The sequence below is a fragment of the Eptatretus burgeri genome, chromosome 6, assembly GCF_056783735.1.
Source record: "Eptatretus burgeri isolate ZD-2024b chromosome 6, Ebu_testis_v1, whole genome shotgun sequence".
NCBI classification, from domain to species: domain Eukaryota; kingdom Metazoa; phylum Chordata; class Myxini; order Myxiniformes; family Myxinidae; genus Eptatretus; species Eptatretus burgeri.
The window spans coordinates 15356952-15380295 of NC_140966.1; the positions used below are offsets into that span (position 1 = coordinate 15356952).

Below are 23344 nucleotides of genomic sequence, written 5' to 3' on the forward strand. Positions count from 1 at the left end.
TATCGGCTATTTAAAAGCCAGCTAATATCCCGAACGCAATACGGCAGCTCAATTGAGGGAAAGGACGCAACGAACAGGTCAACATTCACACAAGGACATTTATTTGTAACACGTATGCATGCAAACACGTATGCAATCATGCAGTCAGTAAAGCAATGCAGGTAAGGGACAAAACACAAGCAAGACAAAGAACTACAACCGTTCTATTTATCAATGTACATTCACTTAACAGTTCTACTTATGGACACGGCACCACAACTTTCATACAAAGAAACCCCAGGAAAGGGAGGGGCAGAACTGGACCCGTAGGCCTTCAATATCCACGGAGCTGTGGAGACCGCAAGAGCTCCGAGAGGCCGTGCTGGTTACCTGCCACCTTCGTGGTGACTCGCTGGTTGACCCTCGATGTTTCGTCGACACGGCAGTTGGCGCTGCACAACTTGCTTGGCCCAGGCCCCGCCGTGCGGCCTGGTGGTTCGGCCTAGCCGACGACGCCTCAGAGGAACGAACGGGCCTTTGCTCTTTCGAGAGTTGATGCTCTTTTAAGAGCCCGCCCGTTCCTCAGCGTTGGCTCGGACCGTTCTCTCGCCGGCTGGCGACCTCTCTCCGGCTTTCTCCACCGACCCGTGGTTCTGCGCGGCGCGGCAGGCTGGCTGCGCTCCGAGCTCCGACTGCCCTCCACTGGACTCGAACCTTGGCGGACTGCTGCCTTCCTCCGACTCGATGCCAGCTCGACTCCAGACTTCGACTCTGCAGCTCCCCGACAGACTGCCTGCTTGGCGTTCAGCGCGCCTTTATATGGGGTCTGTGGGTGTGTTTGATCTCTCACCTCTCACCCCCCCCCCCCGCTGGCTCCTCCCCTTTTGCGATTCTAATCCGATCTCTTCGCGAAGCTTGGACGTGGGTGAAATCATCAACCACGCGGACGTTGCAGGAATCATTGGCTTCCGCCCCAACGAGGGAGTCCCCGCGTCTGGTGGCAGAGATGTTGTTCGTTGGGATTCGCCGTGGCTGGTGAAAAGATAGTGGCACAATGGAGATGAAGGTGAGGCGATGTTGTGCATTTGTGGAGATGTTGTTGAGGAGATGGTGAGGAGATGTCGTGGTTGGCGCTGTGGTGGGGATGGTGTGGTTGTTGAGAGGCAGTTGTGGTTGGCGCTGTGGTGGGGATGGCGTGGTTGTTGAGAGGCAGTTGTGGTTGGCGCTGTGGTGGGGATGGCGTGGTTGTTGAGAGGCGGTTGTGGTTGTTCAGATGTGGTTGTTCCAAAATAACGATAGCAAAAGAATAAACGGCTGACTCAAAGATCACAGCACGGTTACACGAATAATTCCCTTTAGACATCGGTGGGGAAATCTAATCTGAACACACACTTATCGACATAACTGATCTCTGGGAAACCTGAATGGTGTTCTGTGAATTTCCACAACCATAACAATATATATATATATATATATATATATATATATATATATATATATATATATATATATATATATATATATTATATAGTGTGGTTCTTGGAAGAATTATGAAGGTGACTTGTGTTCTGCAGTTTTCAAGTATATAATTCAATTTAAATAAAGGTTTAAAGGCGTATAAATAAATAATTTTGGGTTTTACCGCCATTTTACGCAGTGTCGATTACATCACCCTATCCAACACGTTACGTTAGTTCTTCATGCCTGTTTGTTTGTGTCCTTTATAATGTCCTTAAAAACATTAAGTTTCCTGGTTGGAATGATTTTCAATGTTGTTTGACTGCCATGGCAGGCAAAGTAAACATATTATATCATTCCACTCTGCACATGTGCGTTCAGGACAAATTCAGAGCCATAAAGTACAGTAAAACGGCAAACTTGTCATCCTATCCATGTTTAAAATATAACATTCAATTGAAATAAGTTGTTCCTCAATCATAAACAGATAAAACAAGCAGAAAAAACAGAACCAATTGCTTCATATCACTTTTTGCTTCATGTGCGCGGGGTAAATATTTGCTTAAGTCATGAAATGATATTTGTCTCTTTTGTTGTTCTGCCTTCATCATTATTGCGATTTATAACATACTTTATACACATCATTCTCCATGCTCCAAAATTTGATTTTAAAGCCCTTTCAAAGTTGCATTTGGCGAAACATGCATTTCTGGTTTTTATAGCCATAATTATTTTGAATGGTAAAGAAAAGAAAAACCACAAATAATAAGCAGTAAGAACAGATAAGCAAATGAATATGAAGCAATACAATGGTAGTCGTTTGGTGTGCACCACAATGAGGCATCAGTAGCTACTTACTACAGTTGTGATGGCAAAAGCAAGAAAAATTCAAATTAGTAATCAGTTTACAAAGAGCAAGCACAAGGAGAATAAAGGACAGGAGAGGGAAAGAGAAGCAAAATTTCCCCAGCATAACCTTTTGATGAACAAACAAACATGTCGTTCAATGTATCAATTATCAATATCGCCGTGCCCAAGGAGGGATTCTGATTTGGAGGCGTTCCGCCATTATCACAGAAGTATGTGCCAAGAGTCTAAACACACGATTCCTCTTGTACTGAGCGGGGTTGCTGTTCCGGTGACAAAAGCATCAGTAGGGTAAAACTAACCTGTCTCACGCCAGTCTAATCCTAGCTCACCTTCCCTGTTAGTGAGTGAACAATTCAACGCTCGGTGAATTCTGCTTCGCCATAATAGAAAGAGCTGAGATCGAAGGATCAATAAGTGACGTCACTATGGAAGCTTGGCCGCCACAAGCCAATTATTCCTGTCGTAAATTTTCTGACACCTCTTGTTTAAAACCCCAAAAGTAAAAAAAAAGATCATGGGGCCACACTTTCATGGTGGATACGAGTATTCATGCTGATAAATCAAGATCAAGTGAGCTTTTGCCTGCTCCACAGGAGGTTTCTGTCATCGCTGAGCTCACCTTAGGTCACTTACATTGCTGTGTGACAACTGTTCCACCCCAGTGAAAATCCCCACCTGGAACAGTCCCCAGAACGGGTCAGGAGAGTCCGACATCAACGGGCGCACACAGAAGCGTGCCATGCATGGCCGACTGACAGCTTTCGTACCCAGAAATGTGCCTGCGAAGCACCAATCCAACGCAGCTCCCCTTGTATTATCGGTAATTTTGTTGCATAAACGTTATGTTTCATTTGGACTGCCTGGAGAGTTAAATTATTGCAACTATATTTGATAAATTGCATGGGAACAGCCTCAACTGGTTCACAGGCCTGCGGCAGCCACTCAACTTAGCCTGTGAGGAAGTTTTAGTGAAGGCGTCAAGTGTGGATACATTCCTGTCCCAGAGACTGCTATCCACACAACAGTAAACGACACAATTATGTAAAAATATGCATGATGACTGGAATATTGTTGTGGGCCGGGTATCGGCGACGAGCACGGCCGCCAGTTGGAGCAGCAGAGTCGACTCCACCGAACACCCGGAATTCAGATCGTTACCCTCGGATAACTCCGAAGGTACGGGTCCCTTACAGGACCGTGAATAGTCAATAATTCAACCACGTGGAACAGGTTTATTTGCCAAACTTCAAAATACCTAGAGGCCCACGTGGCGAGCTACCGAGGAATTCACACCCTTGACAGAACTCGAACGGGATGAGCTGTAACCATACTCGCCCCGTACGTAACCAGAGCAGATGGTTACCGAGGTCTCGTCGGTCCAAATGCATAACTACAGCAGCAACGGCCTTTTTAATCATCCAACACGCACCGTGCTAAACCAATGAAGGAAAGGACGAGGATGAGCTGAAACATTCAACAATAGGGGTATTTATTTACAATTGGTGGGGAAGGAACACATAAAGGGCAGAGTTAAACCGACTATAAAAGATGCAAATAATGTACAGCAAAAGCACTTAACCAGTTGCTACTTAAAGACGGGCACACACACGCACACACAAAATAAATGGACCTCAATGGTCTTTATTCGGCTCTCCAGCCGCGGAGGATAGTTCGACTGGGAGTCAGGACGGCTGGCTACCTGGCCGCGAGCGCATGGCTGTACGTCCACCTACTCCCGGAGCTCTGGTCGCCACAAGACGGACCAGGGCAGCCAGATGCAGACCAGCGCCAGTGACGAGATGAGGCCAGACCAGCGTCGAGCAGACCAGACCAGTGCCAGCGACGAGATGAGGCCAGACCAGCGTCGAGCAGACCAGACCAGTGACGAGATGAGGCCAGACCAGCGTCGAGCAGACCAGACCAGCGCCAACGAGATGGAATCGGACCACACGCTCGAGCAGACGGGGCGCAATTATTTGTTCTCCTTTCTTTCGTCCCCTTCTCGGGCGCGGTCCGTTCATCGCCCATTGGCTGCAAAATGATGCCAAGTCTGCTGATTGAACCGGGGGGTGGGGGGGGGTGACAGCCGTCGCGGCCGACCGCCCCTCAAACAAGGAGAGGAATATGGTCTTGCGTGGGTTGCGCCTATTGGTCGACCGTCGGCAACCTCGCTCGCATCCTCCGGATTGGGCGAGAGAGATGTCAGGTCCTTGTGATCTTCACCCACGTACGTGCTGACACGCACGTGTGCAATGGAGCCGGTGGAGGATGGTGGAAGGAAGCGAAGGCAGATTTCGTCGGTGTTGTTGTTGTTATAAAAATCCTAACTATCAAAATAACTCCGCAGCGCATGAACATCCAATTCCCACTAGACTAGGGATGGGACCCTAACAAGAAGCACACACTTACCAATATAACTAAGCTATGGGGACAGCTGTCTGTCTGTGTGCACAAGGCTTCCAAATTCATAATAATATATCATTCCAGAATTTAAAAAATACAACCTCAAAAAACTTTTAACACTCAATATTAATTATTCTTGTGTGTGTGTGTGTGTGTGTGTGTGTGTGTGTGTGTGTGTGTGTGTGTGTGTGTGTGTGTGTGTGTGTGTGTGTGTGTGTGTGTGTGTGCGCGCGCGCGTGCCACAAAAGCAGGACTGTAATAACCTGTGCATTTGGAACATGAAAAAACAAGAATCACCGAAATGTGGTCACAATCTGACAAAATCCGGTAACGGGCCGATTGGGAAACGCGCATTTAATGTGCTGTTGAAAGATTAACTCGACACCTCATCCATGACACCCTCCACCACGGTTATATCAGAACGAGCTGATTCATCACACGGTCACAGATTGTTTAACCCCAATATGGGGCCGTTCAAAAATTCTGTAAGGCCATTATTTTTTTGCAATTTAAGTAACGTTACGCTTGATTATGCAAAGGAACTTAACGCTTGATTACCGTGGGTTCTGACTTACCATGCATTCTAACGAGCTTTATTAAACCTTAGTAATAATTTTTATTCAATATCTGACTCGATTTTTCAGGGTCCCTCATCGTAACACTTGACCCAAACAAAGCCAATGGAAATCTGACGCAACAAACCCGGGCAGTGAATAATCAGCAGAGACCTACAGGTCTGATGTCTTGGGTCAACCAGAAAACCAAGATGGTGGCCATATTATTTCATCTTGGTGCCATGGTAGGTGGAGTGAAGTGACAAATGTGGGTGTGGTCCAGCAGCTGTCCAACCAATGGCTGCACATCTCAAAAAAATGACCTCCAACAAGAACGCTGACAACACCAACCACGCAGAACTACTGTAGACCTGAAATGACTTGACTTGGGTCATTATTGACTTCACTCAGACCTAATAGCATTGAGAGAGCCAGAAGCAAAACATTGTTTCAAGAAGCATTCTGTACCTGTCAATGCATGCATAATATACAATCTCATTGGCAAAGAAACAACAGCAAAAACAAACACTGATGGCCAGATCTCTGGGGGTTATTCGGTCAGAGGGGCCGACTTTCTTGGGGCTGTAGGCTTCCATTGAGGACACCTGGAGCAATTGATGGAGGACTTTTGTCCAGAAGAGCAGAGATGCTAATAAATAAATAAATGTTCAAGGAACACCTCATCCTGTGCAGTCCTTAGAAAAAGAACATGGGAAGGGTCTTGCTTTGCGTTTCGGACTACAACATATATTTCCAAAGAGTTTCACAACGCTGAGAGCACAAGCAGCAAATGTGATTGGTCGAGATGGCGTAATAAAAAAGAGCATAACATTGCTAAACTGAAGGGTTTTTTTTGAACTTCCAACAAGGCGATCTGTGTTCTTCAATTTTCAAGTATACATTTCAGTAGAAATAAAACAAAGATTTTAAAGGCTGCAGAAAAATAAAAATGGAAGTTTACCACCGTTGATGCAGCGTCTTTTACCCCACCTTATTTAACACGTTATATTGGTTCTTCATGCCTGCTGTTTGTGCCTTTACGACATCCCTGAAAACAGTAAGTTTCCTGTTTAGAATGATGTTCAATTTTGTTTGACTGGCAGACAAGAAAACAGAGTAAAAAAAAAATTACCTCACTTCTTTCTGCGAACGCGTGATTGAGTCGAGATTCCGTATAATTTGTCAAATTCAGAGGCAAAGTACTGTACTGCTAAACTGCAGGTTCATATTCCAATTTGTGTTCTTGTGGACAAAATATAAAATTCAATTGAAATCAAGTCGTTCCTCAATCATAGACCGACATCTGCAGAGAGACAGAGTAAACTAATTGCTTAACCCCACTTTGCACTTCACGCATGTGGTAACAACAACCTCTGATGAATGGAAGTCAGTTTTGAAACAAAGGTAGGTGGGTGAAGGATAAGCATTTCGAGTGGTGAGAGGAATCTTTGACCTGGTTGATGAGTGCATAGCAAGTCTAAGCTGTAGACTTGAACAATACGAGTGTTATTGCAAACTGTTATGCACTCACATTTGTCACACACTTCCATTTTAGGTTGTGGGCTGTGATATCGAGTTCACATCTTAAAAATAATTATCCATTCTGATTCATAACCAACAATGTGCTTCGGTCCTACTATGGGGTGGCAGTTTGGTTACCTGTTGCAGGTGCAGACTTGGTGTGCATTGAAGATGATCCTGGTTTTGTTGACTCTGCTCGGGTCAAACTGGAATGCTCTTCATTTGGATGTTCTGATGTCATGTTGCATCCTTCATCATAAAATTCAAAAGAATGTAAAGTGGGGAAACTGTCAACACATGAATGAAACATGCAACAACATGATGTTAACATCGGCAACATATTGTTATGGTTCTCGGAACCGTATGCATACAACATACAGTTGTCCGAGTCAGTTATTACATTTATTCCATTAATATACGCGTAGTTGGGTCCCTACCTTTTGTCTAGTGGGAAGACAAGGGAGTGTGTTGCAATGGGCTATTAGTTAGGATTAATAAATCATTTTTCCCCTTTTATTTTATTCCCTCCTTCTACAATCCACGGTGCCTTCATCTGGCTCGCTTCCCTCGTTCCGCTGGCCACAGCGTACCACCGTCTACCCGGGCTCTCGCTTTCTGAGTCCAAATCCCGACGTTCGGCTGGACATGCTGTAGCTGCACCACATCCACCTGCCACAGGCCAGACCATACCGGCTGAAACTCAGCCCAGAAAGGCGGACCACGTGAAGGGCCAGTGCAATCCGGATGCTTGGATCAGACGATGACATCGGTTTCGAAATGGCTCCTCCCCAAACTCCGGGCTCTATAAAGTACGGAGCAATCCTCAGAGAGTGGTCGAAGTTGGTTGGTTGAAGTGGTTGCGAAGATAGTCCAAGTTGGTTGGTTGAAGTGGATGCGAAAGTATTTGGGTTGGTTGGAAGGAGAATTGCAGATAAGAATTGGAGAAGAATTGAAGAGTGAAGGAATTGAAAGGGGTTTGGAGTAGTTGTGAGTGAGTGTTTCTGCTACTTGTCTCCGCCGACACAGCGTCGAACCGCCCCTTGCTTCTCGATCAAGCCTCCTGTCTGGCCCTGCTTTCTGTTCCTTATCTCCGACCTCACGACCTCGACGAACAGCCTGTTGCCTGGTCCTGCCTGCTGCTCATCTCTCGCCCCCCCCCCCCACCACTCCCTTTGGACTCCGCTCTTCTCCACTCAAGCCTCTCCTGCAGACAAGATCTCCACACGTATGGTTGTGGCCGAACAACTCCACCATTGTCGGGTGCCGCACCACGGAGCATCCCTACCCCGAAAGGCTCAGGTACCGAGAAACTGTAACCTCAACTCCCTCCCTCCCTTGGCTGCAAAAGTTCCTTTCACAATTGGGTTTACTTTGTCTGAGTGCGTGTCTGAGAGTGTTGGCGCCTGTCCGTTAAGTAAACCTGTATAAGATCTTTTATTGTTGTGATTGTTGCTTTATTAAGCTTGTGTCAAGTCTGCACTGTCTGCTTTGCAAGTTGCTTGTAAAATTGCCACACCCCACACCTCTCATCTTTCCCTGCGTTACACACCCAATAAACCTTTGTTGTGCCACATGCTTTTCCTCGCTTATTGTAAATAAATAATTGTTGAAGAAATATTCCCAGCTCACCTTTGTCTTTTCCCTCATTGGTCCAGCATGGTTCATATCCAGGTTTAGCCGGGTCTTTATTCCCAATGGTCCGTTCCTTCTAGTCGGTACGTCCTTGGCAGTGTCGCTCGGCTGCATCCGATCCGGAAAGGTGATCCGATCCGGTAAAGTGATCCGGTTCGGACAAGGCATACCGAGGGCATGGTTCCCCAGTGGTTAAACCGTGTGGTTAATTAGGTAACCCGATTCCATAGGTGGGAGGACTCCAGGTCACGCGGTTGAGTTATTGGCGTCCACGGTTGGTTAAGCAACCCGCCGCGTCACGGAATTATCCGTGAGAGACGGCCTACAATTCCGGGGAGTCTGGTGGGAATCGACGTAGCTTCCCCCACCGAGTGGCCTTCTCACCCGACCTCACCAATATACTGAATTGTTAAAGATTTGCGGCAAAGATAACAAAAATTGTAACGTCAACCAAAATACAGGATAGTCAAATGAAACAAACAAAGCCCACAAATATATTTTGGGACTTCAGCAGAATGACTGGCTAACGTAAGTGCAGATATTCTGGAGATCATATGAACAGAAAAATTAATATTGGAGAGGGTTGGGGGGGGGGTGGGGAAAGACGTCACCAAGCTATTTGTGACGTGAGAAAAACAGGCTTTCTGCTTCCATCATATCGTGGGAAATACCAATAAAATTGAGAGCTCAGATGTCACAGAAACAAGGAGTGACAGATGTGATGCAGGGGTGTCAGCCCATAGGAGAGAGCAGTACTCCACTGAGCTCGAGACAAAGGCTTTATCAACAGACAAAGTAGTTCTGAGTTTTAAAGAAATGACAAAATGATGGATGTCCAATCTACAGCTGGCTTTGGAAGCCAGCTTTGATATTTGGTCAGTCTAGGTGAGGCGGTAGCTCATGGTGAGGGGTAAAACTTCAAGACACTGAACCTCTTCCAGTGGTTGTCCATGGAAATACACAACGGCACTCCAATCTCCACTGAAAGAGAGGAGAAAATATTCCATTGATAATGCCTTGACTGCACGAGTCAATGAAGTGAAAAAAGAACAGGAATGAAGGAGGCCTTGTATGCCAAAAACAGAGAAGCAAAGTAGGATGCCAGACTGGCGAATGCCAAGATATGTCCAAGGAAACAGTCCTGACCTCATCAGAATGATGGTGCCTCATTATGATGAAGCATCATATGCAGAGCCAATGATTTTCCATTTCAAAAAAACCTATATTCAGTTTCAAAAATTAAATTTAGTTTTGTGTTATCAACGGAAAAGAAGCATACATATTTGTGCACCTGTTCTGGAAAAAATTAAATTTTCCTCAAGTCTCTGCACCAAAAAGCCTCAACATCACACTTGAGTGTCCCCCCCCCCCATCAATTATAAACGGCAGGTGGGAAAAATGTGGAAACTTGATCTCTGGGACGATGTACTTTACATTAATATAGACGACAATGTCCATGAATGTTCTTTCACCCACCATGAAAATATGCAAGTTCAGTACAAGTGAGCAAGGCAAGGCAGCGCTTGAACAATACCTTGCAAGGCAATGTACGACACCGGGCAAGTCAAGGCGGGGCATGAAGCACCACATAAAGCGCCGGGCAAGTCAAGGCGGGGCACGAAGCGCCACGCAAGTCAAGGCGGGGCACGAAGCGCCGCGCAAGTCAAGGCGGTGAACGAAGCGCCGCGCAAGTCAAGGCGGTGAACGAAGCGCCGCGCAAGTCAAGGCGGTGAACGAAGCGCCGCGCAAGTCAAGGCGGTGAACGAAGCGCCGCGCAAGTCAAGGCGGTGAACGAAGCGCCGCGCAAGTCAAGGCGGTGAACGAAGCGCCGCGCAAGTCAAGGCGGTGAACGAAGCGCCGCGCAAGTCAAGGCGGTGAACGAAGCGCCGCGCAAGTCAAGGCGGTGAACGAAGCGCCGCGCAAGTCAAGGCGGTGAACGAAGCGCCGCGCAAGTCAAGGCGGTGAACGAAGCGCCGCGCAAGTCAAGGCGGTGAACGAAGCGCCGCGCAAGTCAAGGCGGTGAACGAAGCGCCGCGCAAGTCAAGGCGGTGAACGAAGCGCCGCGCAAGTCAAGGCGGTGAACGAAGCGCCGCGCAAGTCAAGGCGGTGAACGAAGCGCCGCGCAAGTCAAGGCGGGGCACGAAGCTCCGCGCAAGTCAAGGCGGGGCACGAAGCTCCGCGCAAGTCAAGGAGGGGCACGAAGTGCCGCGCAAGTCAAGCAGGGGCACGAAGCGCCGCGCAAGTCAAGCAGGGGCACGAAGCTCCGCGCAAGTCAAGCAGGGGCACGAAGCTCCGCGCAAGTCAAGCCGGGGAACGAAGCGCCGCGCAAGTCAAGCCGGGGTACGAAGCGCCGCGCAAGGCAAGCCGGGGCAAGAAGTGCCGTGCAAGAAGCGCCGCGCAAGTCAAGCCGGGGCACGAAGCGCCGCGCAAGTCAAGCCGGGACACGAAGCACCGCGCAAGTCAAGCCGGGGCATGAAGCGCCGCGCAAGTCAAGCCGGGGCACGAAGTGCCGCGCAAGTCAAGCCGGATCACGAAGCGCCGCGCAAGTCAAGCCGGGGCACGAAGCGCCGCGCAAGTCAAGCCGGGGCACGAAGCGCCACGCAAGTCAAGCCGGGGCACGAAGCGCCGCGCAAGTCAAGCCGGGGCACGAAGCGCCGCGCAAGTCAAGCCAGGGCACAAAGCGCCGCGCAAGGCAAGCCGGGGCACGAAGCGCCGCGCAAGTCAAGCCGGGGCACGAAGCGCCGCGCAAGGCAAGCCGGGGAAGAAGCGCCGCGCAAGTCAAGCCGGGGCATGAAGCGCCGTGCAAGTCAAGGCGGGGCACGAAGCGCCGCGCAAGTCAAGGCGGGGCACGAAGCGCCGGACAAGTCAAGGCGGGGCACGAAGCGCCGCGCAACTCAAGGCGGGGCACGAAGCACCGCGCAAGTCAAGGCGGGGCACGGCGCCACGCAAGTCAAGGCAGGGCACGAAGCTCCGTGCAAGTCAAGCCAGGGCACGCAACGCACAAGGCAAAGCAGGGCACCGCACAAGGCAAAGCAGGGCACTGCACAAGGCAAAGCCACTTGTCTATTCCAATTTACCTAAGTACTCACGTCATCTAACTACAAGGGAAGCCACACCATCGGCCGGCTTTGTCCGAACTGAGTCGCTGTTATCGACTCGTATCCGGCGTAACCGAGCGGGAATTACCAAAGCCGCGCCGGTCCAAGTAACAATTTAAGGCACAATCGGCCTCCCAAATTCTCAAGCCCGAACAATACTGGGCCAATGGAAGAAATGACAGGCAACGGACTGGAACATTTAACACGGGGTTTATTTATAATAGGGAGGGAGACAGAGCAGAGTTATCATGACTTTCAGGCAGGCAATGTACAGTGAGCAAAAGCACTTAACAATTCCACTTAAAGACTGGGCACGCACACACACACACACACACACACACACACACACACACACACACACACACACACACACACACACACACACGGACCCCAGCGGGTCTTTATTCGGCCCCTCAGCCCAGGAGGGAAAGGCGAGCTTGGGATCAGAGTCCTGTCGGTACCTGGCCGCCTCGTGCGGTTTGGCCTGCGACTGCACGTGTGGGACCCATGGGAGCTTGGATGGCGAGCAGCCGAGACTCCATACTCGGCAACAAGGATACGGCGCCCAACGTGAGGCAAAACAGGAGCAATGGCGACAAGCCCAGACACGAACCAACCGGCAGCAATGACAATCACCCACACGAACCCTTCTCACATCGACCGACCGAACCTAGACCAAGACCGACTGAACAACGACCAAGACCGCTTCTTATCCCTGGGCGGTCTGGCTTCCCATTGGCTGGGGCGCGCGTGCGATGCTCACCCTTCGTTCATTGGGCAGAGGAAACACTCAATGCCCTTTTTTGGAGCGGGGCTCCGATCTGAGGCGATGGAAGCCCCGCTGACGTCTGTGCTCGGCACGCATGCGTGTGAGAAAGGCCGATGGTGGCATGAGCGAAGGAGGATGTTGTTGTTATTAATTCTAACTATAACCAGAGAGTTGGTGTCAAAGCCACCCAATGCTCACCTGTTAAAACATTTGTTTTTAATGTTTTAACAAGGTTTTTAATGTTTTAACATTTAATGTTTTAATGTTTAATTTGTTTTTAAAAGACTAGTCTAATAATATTTTTTTATAAAGCATTGCAGTGAAGTCTGATCCAAATAATTTTAAAGCAATATATGTATTTGTATTTTGTAATCAGTAAAAAAATAGTGTGGTAGATAAAAACATTTGAAAGGAAATAACTTGCACCAAAAACTTTAACATTTTCACGCTGACGCTCACGCCGGGGGTATCGCTATAGCTCTGTTCTTCGAATAGTCGAGCGAAAATAACTCGCAGCGGACATACACTTAATCACCCATTAAACATAGGGATGGGACCCGAACTATAAACACATACTTATCAAAATAACTGAACTGCGGGGACTCTGGCTGTTGTGTGCAAATGGCTGCCAGATTCATAACACTCTCACGGTGCATTTTGGGGAGGGATTTTACATGTTTGTCGATCTTAAATAATTCGGATGAAAAGTCGAAGTAACAGAAGTACGAAATGCACAATTCAATAATACTACAGAGTCCCAACCTCTAAAGTGGGTCGAGTCTGAGGGGGGCTCCAAAGGGAGTTTACAGGGGGGTAGGTTGCCCCCCAAAATAGGTATTTGCTTTCTTCTCTGAAATTACGTGTGCATTTCTGATGAAACTTGACCACAATCTTCATCACCTGTGATGTATCAATGTTTGTTCATGCCATTAAAAATAATTGAGGTCCAAGGGGGTCAACTGGTGGGGGGGGGGGAGGTTTGGGGAGGGGGTTGTCCCCCTAAAATATGCATTTGGTTTTTCTCCGAAACAACACACAATATTTCAATGAAACTTGACCAGAACCTTTATCACCCATGATGTACAAAAATTTAACAAAGAAATCCATCGGTATTTACTTTCTTCTCTGTTATATATTTTGCTGGTCATCCATGCCTACTAGCGGTTTCCTGATTATCTTATCCAGTCATTACCAGGTGAGCACCCAGGGGTACTGCCCCAATGTTTATTATTATGAACGAGAAGATGAAATCCGGGGTTTGAGCGATCTGTTTTTTGGGCTTTTTTTTTTTTCCTTTTTCCATGGTTTGGAGAAGTGAAAAGTGATGTCTGCTTCGACAATCAGCTGAACAAAACAAGTAGGTTCTCAAGTGTAACCAAAGCGACTTTTTCATGAGGATAGTCCAACTTTAGTTTTGTATGTCGCAGATGGGGAGGCCATTTCTTTTTCCATGCCATCCGTACATGGAGAGTACGAGCGTGCTCTCTGATAAGGGTGAAACTTCAACACTCGGTATCCACCTCAAAATATTCTTCGATGGAACCGATTTTCTCACTGAATTCTTTTCTCATTATCATGAAACGGTCTGTGGAGGTGCCGCATTCAAAAGTCGGATCATCAAGACTTCGGACAACCCTCATATACACACGTTATACGTGACATATTGTACAAGTCACACACACACACACACACACACACACACACACACACACACACACACACACACACACACACACACACACACACACACACACACACACACACAGACCTGGGAGTTCTTTTCCACCTTCTGAAACGCACACATGATGGAGATAACAACCAAAGATGCATGCACGCACACCTGTTTTAGTATCGATGAGTTTCAAAACACAACAAGGGTATCGATGCCTCTGACAGTTCATCGGTTGATGTCGTCTTGAGTTTGCCAACGTAACCAAGCACGTCTCAATCGCTTGCTGCTGTTGCTGAGCCACTTGCAAAGCAGTTCACCTGAAGACCGGAACAGATGGCTCGGCAAGCAGCTTGCAAAGCGGTCGATACGGAACGGATGGCTCGGCAAGCAGCTTGCAAAGCGGTCGATACGGAACGGATGGCTTGGCAAGCTGCTTGCTAAACGGAACACAACCCTGCCCTCGATACCTTACAACTCTTGCCGAGCGACTAGTCAAGCAGCTTGCAAAGCGGTCGATACGGAACGGCTAGCTTAGCAAGCTGCTTGTTCACGGAACATATCCGGGTAAGCTATTGAAGGCGAGCGGCCGTTTAACATCATCGTGCGGTTCCGAAACAATACATCAGTACGTTGACGTACGTGGTGATTGGTAGGTGTCTGATTTCGTGCCTCACGACAGTGAGACCGGGGAAACGGGAGTAAACGTAAACAGCACACTGCGTACAAGCGATCCGTGCTGTTCTCGACCTCAAATCAGACACAATACAACACCATTGTACTCTGAGAACCGATCGCATTTAAAAACGACCGCCGACCACTTGTGTCCTCACAACAAGAGCGCAGACACAAGGACAACGAGTCAAGCTCAGAAATACGAAGCAAAATGCCAGTCAGGATCGGCCACACACACACACACACACACACACACACACACACACACACACACACACACACACACACACACACACACACACACACACACACACACACACACACACACACACACACACACACACACACACACACACACACCACTGGTGTGTTTAATAAACGGACCGTCTCTCTCCAAGCTGACCCTCACCCGAATGTTCGTTCCGTGCAGTTTGCGGCTCCCAAGTGTCGTGTTCCACTTTCACAATGTCCATCTCTTTTCACACACGAGCCACGATTGACGGCCCATTCGTCGTAAATCGATTCACAAGTTTCCACGTTTAGAAACGGCGCAGAAAACTACATACACCTCGTACACGTTCACCGGGAACTCTTTTCTCACACTCTGTGGGGGTATAAATATCGGGGAAACGGTACAATTTAATATTAAAACCATAAACAAAATGGCGCTGCGCAGACGCAACCTTCACCGACGTGGCCCTTACAAACAGCACGAACTTCGAAACGCAAGAGATTGTTTGAACGCGGACGCACATTATAATGGAATTTCGGTACGTGCATCATGCATGCTCCCTCACTGCTTCCCTCCATTACTTACGATTCACCTTAAAACTGCGTTGCTGCCAAAGCCGTTTCTTGGCAACGGTTATACTTATAGTTCGGAGCATCAAACAAGCAGCACGTACCATGTTGGGTGCGTGTTTGAACCACTGACCTTCCACATAAAAGAGCAGACACTCCGACGTCGAACCAATACACCACCGAATCGGGTTTCATGGTTATACCTGCACTCGTGTGAAGCCTCCTCCTCCGGATGCAGCACAAGGCTGTGGGTAGCATCAATGGCTGGGGGGCCCCTCACCCGAATATTCCTTGAATTCCCCATTTACCAGGACACTGGTACTCATGTCACCGACCTCGAAAGGATGACAGGCTGAGTCAAACCCACCCGTTGTTAATTCAACGGCAGACGGGGGCTGCAGCTCAAGACCCTCAAGTTCCAAGCCAGCAACCCGAAGCGCGAAGCCAACACCTGGCCAATGGAAAAACCAGTCAAAAATGACGGGACAAGAGCATCACCGGCATCGTAGAATGGTCAAAGAACATAACTCACAAGCTTGTGGATTTACTTTTGTTTCATAAAGAAAAAGTAAAATTATTTTTCGAAATATATTCATTATCAAAGTGATAAAGGAATTTCAAACGACTGAGTAAAATTGATCACAGGTATACATAGTTAATGCAAATAGAAACTAGCATCTGTTGAAGACAAAGTCTTCGATATCCCCCACCATAGTAAATGAGGATTAAAAAACTTATATTCCCAAAGCGTGTGCAATACGTATGTAAAGTTTCCCCTTGATCTGACCAGCCGTTCTGGAGATGTTTGAAGGTTTTAGGGTAAATTCAATATGGCCACCTAACCACGTGACCTATCAATTAGAAATTAACAAACTTCTGAAAGGATGTCTTGGGGAAAGTGCAAGTGAAATTTTGCCTCAATCTGTCCAGCCACTCTGGAGATTTTTTAAATTTATTGATTTTCAATCCAAGATGGCTGACGAACCATGTGACCTATGACATCATAAATTTACATTCTGCCTCCAATCCTCCAGTGGAATAAGTGTGTGAAGTTTCATGTTAATCGGATGAGGTGTGTTTTTCTGTCCAAGATGGCCACCAAACCATGTGACTTGTGACATCATAATTTTTACTATGTATGCAGACATGATGGAAGATGATAGGTGAAAATTTTCGCTTCGTAAGGTGATGTGATCCCAGAGAAAACATTATTTAATATTTTCTTGAATCCAACATGGCTGCCAAAGCATGAAACCTATCGATTAGAAAATATAAAAAGGCAACAGTTCACCACTTGCTTGAGATGTGTGCCAAATTTCGTACATATATCTCAAGAGGATTTGTAGTTAAGCTCCGGAAACGAAATGTGACGGACGGATGGACGGAACCCATTTCTATATCCCCCGCCAACTTCGTTGGTTGGCGGGGGGATAATTACTGACTTCTTACCTCGAGCATTATAATTTTGAAAATGATCGGAATGGTCTTGCAATTGATCCATATTCAAACGTATGGAGTGAAAGTTTGGATGGCGCAAATCACCTTTCCCGAGTGGAAACAAAATGGCGAATGACACCGACATTGCATGTGCTCCCTTTCAGTGACGAACGTGATGTTACTTCATGCGTGACAGAGAAATAAATACAAGGGGGCTTTTGAGATATATATATATATATACATACATATACATACATATACATACATACATATACATACATATACATACATACATACATACATATACATACATATACATACATACATACATACATATACATACATACATACATATATATATATATATATATATATATATATATATATATATATATATATTGTTGCGGTTGTGGAAATTCACAAACCACCATTCAGGTCCCGTAGGTGAGATATCTCTGTAAGTACATGTGTAGTTAGCCCCAAACCCGTTGCTTAGAGAGAATAAATGTGAGCCATCCGGGCTGCGACGCTTTGAGATAGCCGTTTTTCTGTTCTATCTTTATTTTGAACCAACCACGTCTCAACCGCCATCACACAACAACCACCGACCACAACGCCACTTCACAACAACAACAACAACGCCAACAGCCACGATCTTTACCTTCACAACTCGCTCCCGCAAACATCGCATCACCGCCATTCCAAACGGCACCATGGCCATAAACCACCACCATAAACCCTCCACCAGCTTCACCTCTCTCCTCCTGCGGCCATTCCCGCACCACCTGTGAGCACCGAGCGTCAGGCTGTCCTGGGATCGTACGGGACACGCGCCGAGCCGCGAGTGCAAAATGCGGCCTTTCTGAGGAGAATTCGGATCAGGAATGCTACACGCCCACTTCTGATCCGTCCAATCAGCAAGCGCGGGGCGGTTTGGCCCCGCCTCCAGGCGCGTCTGTGTGGAATCGAGATATGTAAATTCTAGGATCAGGGGAGATTCACGCCCCTTTTTCTCCGTCCAATGGGCGAGCGTGGCTCCGCCCCCGAGCTCGTTCTGATCCAGAAATTTGCATATGGGTTCTCCTGCCGGCCAAGAAAGCGCCGAGCGCGGGGCGAATTTGGGCAGTCGGTTTGGGCAGAGTCGGCCTTGGAAGAGCGGAAAGTGGCAGAAGAGCGGAGAGTTTTGGGCAGAGGCAGTTTGGAGCGCGGAGTGGAGTTGGGAGGAGAGGGCGTCCCGGTGGATTTCGGCAGTCGGCTGAGGAGAATTGGGGGAAGAGACCGAGGAGTTCGGGTCCGGGGCAAGGAAGACGGCGGTCGGCGACGAGGTCGCGGTGGAATCGCTCGTCACGGGACCCAAGCAAGCCAGCTATACTCTTTCCCCAGAGCATCAACAATTCCCCCCCCCCTTTTCGCCCGTGCTGAGATAGTGCGAAAAGGGGGCCCCGTTCCCACCCCACTCCAAGCAGTGCCAACGAAACCCGCGAAGGAGCACGAAGTCGGGGCACCGCCGCGCTGCCACATTTGCGGCTCATCACAAAGACGCGGGTAGGACCCACCCGGTCTCGCGGACCTGACCGCTCTTTCAGGTCCTGCGCAAATATTGGCCCACAGGCCCCGTCTTCCCCCCTTGTCTTTGAGGGTGGCCTTTTCTTTTGTTTCTGTGTAAACGTGTGTGTGTTGCGCCAGTCTGGTGAAGTAAAACTGTTAAGTGTTGCCGTGTGTCGGTCTTATTCGGTAGTATCTCTGCGTCATTGTTTCTTTTGTTACATCTGCTTTTTGTGCATAATTGTTTTAATTGTATATGTGTGCTTTCCGTGTGCCGCGGAATAAATGTGCATCATGTTGAACTGTTTTCCCCATTTCGCTTCGTCTTTTCTTTAATTGAATCTCCATCTTGCTTCACGTAAAGGGTTGGTAGTGGGCTTAATACGCCCGATAATTAATCGGAACCGTCGCGGTCGACGATAACACCGCTCGGTTATCCCGATAGTACGGAACGGATCGCTTAAGCGGCCCGTGTCCGGAGTCGACCTGCGGCGAGGTGCGATCGCCCGGTCTACCCTCCGCGTGGGTACTTCGGTAGGTCGAGTTTGGCGAACAACCCTATCCCACGCGGGGGGCCAATTGGCACTATCGTGGCGAGGCCGAAAGGCCCACCCGTGACTAGCTCCCGGCGTTAGTCCAAGAGGGTCACGACAGAATTGTCCGTCCGGTGGGCGACGTGCCGCGATTCGAGTTACGTGGCCGTTCACAAGCCGGCGGGCACGAATTCGCAACAATATATATATATATATATATATATATATATATATATATATATATATATATATATATATATATATATATATATATATATATATATATATATATATATATATATATATATATATATATATATATATATATATATATATATATATATATATATATTGTTACGGCTGTGGAAATTCGCAAACCATCATTCAGGGCCCGTAGGTGAAATGTCTCTAAGTACATGTGTAGTTAGCCCCAAACCCGTTGTATAGAGGGAATTGATGTGATTCATTCGGGCTGCGACGCTTTGAGATAGCCCTTTTTCTGTTCTATCTTTATTTTGAACCAACCACGTCTCAACCGCCATAACACAACAACCACCACGCCAGACATCGTCACCAACTGCAATCACGCTCCAACCCTCGGACAACAACAACAACGCCAACAGCCACGACCTTTACCTTCACAACTCAATCCCACATCATCGCATCACCGCCATTCCCAAATGGCACCATAACCATCAAACCACCATCGAAAATCCTCCACCACCTTCGCCTTTACCTTCACGAATTCATCCCACATCATCGCTTCCACGGCCATTCCTACACCACCTGTGAACACTGAGCGTCGGGCTGTCTTGGGCCCGTTCAGCGATACGCACCGAGCCGCGAGCGCAAATAGCGGCCTTTCCGAGGAAAATTCAGATCACAAACGCTACACGCCCACTTCCCCTCCGTCCAATTAGCAAGCACGGAGCGGCTTGGCCCCGCCTCCAGGCGCGTCTGTGTGAAATCGATATATGCAAATTCTAGGATCAGGGAAGATTCACGCCCACTTTCCTCCGTCCAATGCGCGAGCGTGGCTCCGCCCCCGAGGTCATCCTGATCCGGATATTTGCATATTGTTTTCTCCTGCTGGCCTATAAAACGGCGAGCGCAAGGCGCTGGCATGGGAGAGTGAGTCAGTTTTGGTTGGAGAGTGGAAGAGAGCCGGGGCAGAGGCGAGTCGAGTCGGGTGGAGAGTCAGTCGACTCGGGTGCAGAGTGAGTCGAGTCATCAGTGTGGCAGAGAGTCGAGTCGGGTGGAGAGTCAGAAGTGATCGGTGTGGCAGGAAGAGTCGAGTCGGGTGCCGAAGTGATTGGTGTGTCATCGAGTTGGGTTCTGGAGTCGGCTGAGAAGAGTTGTGGGAAGAGGCCAAGGAGCTCGGGTCCGAGGCGAGAAGGACGGCGGTCGGCGACGAGGTCGCGGTGTGGGATCGCTCGTCACGGGACTCAAGCCAGCCAGCCATTCTCCCTCCCCCAGGGCATCAACAATTCCCCCTTTCCCCCGTGCTGAGAAAGTGCAAAATGAGGGCCCCGTTCCCACCCCACTCCAAATGTCGTGCCAACGAAATCCGCCAAGGAGCACGGAGTTGGGGCACAGCCACGCGGCCACAACTGCAGCTCGTCCGCCAACGCGTCACGAGGATGCAGGTAGGACCCCCCCCGCCCCCCCGGTCTCGCGGGCCTGGCCGCTCCTTCAGGTCACACGTGCATATTGGCCTCCAGGCCCGTCTGCCCCCTTGTCTATGAGGGTGGCTTCTTTCCTTTGCTTTTGAGTAAATGTGTGTTGGCGCCGTCTGTAAAGTAGAACTGTATAAGTGTTGCCGTGTGTGCGCGTAGTCGGTAGTAACTCTGCGTCATTGTTGCTTTTGTTTTTGTTGCTATATGTGCATTTTGACTGTTTGGCAGAACACACACATCATATATATATATATATATATATATATATATATATATATATATATATATATATATATATATATATATATATATATATATATACATACAGAATATATAATGCTGTGAACAAATTTTGGTACATCACGGGTGATGAAGGTTGTGGTCAAGTTTCATCAGAATTGCACGTGTAGTTTCTGAGAAGAAAGCAAATACCTATTTTGGGGGCAACCCCCATAGACACCCTGAGGACCGGATTTTTTTTTTATCTTTATTTTTATTATGAACAAGCTTTGGCACATATACGATGATGAATGTTGTGGTAAAGTTTCATCGAAATTGTATGTGTAGTTTCAGAGAAGAAGTTGCAAGTATCTGTGGACGGATGGACAGCGCACCATCCAACAAGTGAAATCCTTCAATGCAGTGCGTGTGGTGAAACAAATTAGTACACTAATGTTAAAATATGCAATTTATGCTTTTTCAGTTGAAAAACAATTAAAAAGCGTACTTAATATTTGAAATGTAAAAATCTTGTTATTATTGTGATAAGCACCTTTATATATAAGAGAAGGAATGAAATCGTTCGATACAGCGTGGCAGGGAGCCGCAAAAGAATGACAGCATAAGACGAACTTAGCTTTCAGCATTCGGCGATCGGCGCGAAATGCAATGGTGGGCGGAAATGACGTCTTTCGGCGCGAAATGCCATCGTGGACGGAAATGACGTCTTTCGTTCGTTCATACATGAGAGGGGCGCGTTTCTTCGTTTTTTTTTCCTTCAAGCAATAAATGAAATGGTTTTCACATCTATAACACATTCGTTTCACAAATTTCCATTAAATACTCGGGTATTTCCATCAATTGTCGCCATTTCCATCTAGGTTACGCACTGCATCTACCGGACGGCCGTCATTGGCTGTCTTGAGGCACGTTGAGGGGGGACGGGGGGGGGACACCGGAGACGTGGTAGATGCCGGGGACATTTCAAAATCGGTGCAATTGTATACAGCGCACGCGCTGTAATAAGCTCCCCAGAACTACGTTCCAGGTGAGCTAAGAATAAAAGCCTTCACAGAAAAGTCAATGACTGAACTTGGCAAAACATGTATTTCTCCAAAGCCATTTTTACCCTGTGCACGCAAAGTGAAAAGCGGGGTGAAACAATTGGTTAACTTCTGCAAACATCAGTTTATGATTGAGGAACAACATAATTTCAATCGAGTTAAATTTTGACCATGAATCGGAAACCGAACCTGTAGCTTAGCATGACTCACTTCTGAAGTACTCACTTTAGCAGCTCTGAATTCATCCAGATTACATATGTGCAGAGAGGAGATAATATTTTTACTGCCTGCCTCTCAGTCAACCAAAATTGAAAATCATTCCCAACAGGAAACTTACTGTTTTTAAGTACATCATAAAGGACATACAACAGGCACGAATAACTATTGTAATGTGTTGGATAAGGTGGTGTAATAGCTACTGCATCAACAGTGGTAAACATCCAAATTTTTTTTTTTCTAAAACCTTTTAAATCTGTTTTATTTCAATTCAATTATATACTTTAACACTGTGGAACACAAATCGCCTTTTTGACACTTTCAAAAAAAAAAACCTTCTGTTTCGCAGGACTGTGCTGGAAAAAATATGCCCTGAGGGCAGAGTAACTTTGAGAAAAATCTGAGAATCAGCATCCACGTAGCCTCATGCCCTGAGGGCAGAATAACTAAGATTATCCAATCTGACAAATATGGTGGTGCATAGCGCTGTGGGGTTACCATCACGCCTGCTATGCAAGGTTCACAAACAAAAACTAAGATCGTGCTTAAGTGCAAAGAAGTTCAAAAGACTCTTCCCATGTCCTTTTTCTCAAGACTGTGTGGGGTAAAGTGTTCTCTCAACATTCTAGTTGTAACTGAAACAGAAAAATTGTGTTTGATTTTATACCCCTATGCTCAGCAACAAATTGCTGAACATCTTTTAAAAAAATTAAAAGGAAAAAAAAAAGAAAAAAAAAATCAGTTGGCACATAATATGCACAAACTAAGTTTCAAGTCAAAGTAGACCTCAAGTCACATCCATGCAACCAAGACATAGACAAAGTACCAAATGCTTAGCGATTTTATTCACACAAAATATCTTTGTGTCATTAAGAGAAACAAACTGTTGAAAGTTAAATTTTCCAAACAAACTCAATTTTGGAAATTTTCTGTTTAGGTAATGATTACAACATCCAAGTAGTAATCCTATTTCTAAACAACAGGCTAAAACCTGAGGGTCTAGGTCTTGCATAGTCAATTTGCTTTCATATCACAACAAACTTAAAAAAAAATACTGTACATCTCTCCAAAACCACACATTTGACAATGGGATAAAAGAACATGGCTATCAAGACAATGCTGTAGCATTTTTAACTCATAAAAAAACGGCACCGCAAACAATAACCAATTTAAGATTTATTCGTAAGGTTATAAAAAAGGCGGTTTAGAAAATTTTACACCTTAT

At 47.1% G+C, this 23344-nt stretch overlaps 1 protein-coding gene across 4 annotated transcripts in view; it reads right to left on the bottom strand.

Annotated features, from left to right (window-relative positions):
* Positions 1-15860, bottom strand: part of LOC147024344 (uncharacterized) — a 41526-nt gene extending 25666 nt beyond the window's left edge. Inside the window, exons 1-2 of one of the 4 annotated variants that reach the window (XM_085884172.1) lie at positions 15038-15843; positions 6924-7072 (exon numbers count right to left, since the gene is read on the bottom strand). In XM_085884172.1, coding sequence (XP_085740298.1) covers positions 6924-7026 — 103 coding nt within the window. In that variant the 5' untranslated portion in view covers positions 7027-7072; positions 15038-15843. Of the gene's footprint in view, positions 1-6923; positions 7073-8414; positions 10034-15037 lie in introns of those variants that run through there. The other 3 variants (XM_085884171.1, XM_085884173.1, XM_085884174.1) reach the window with 3 other exon arrangements.
* Positions 15861-23344: the final 7484 nt, after the last annotated feature.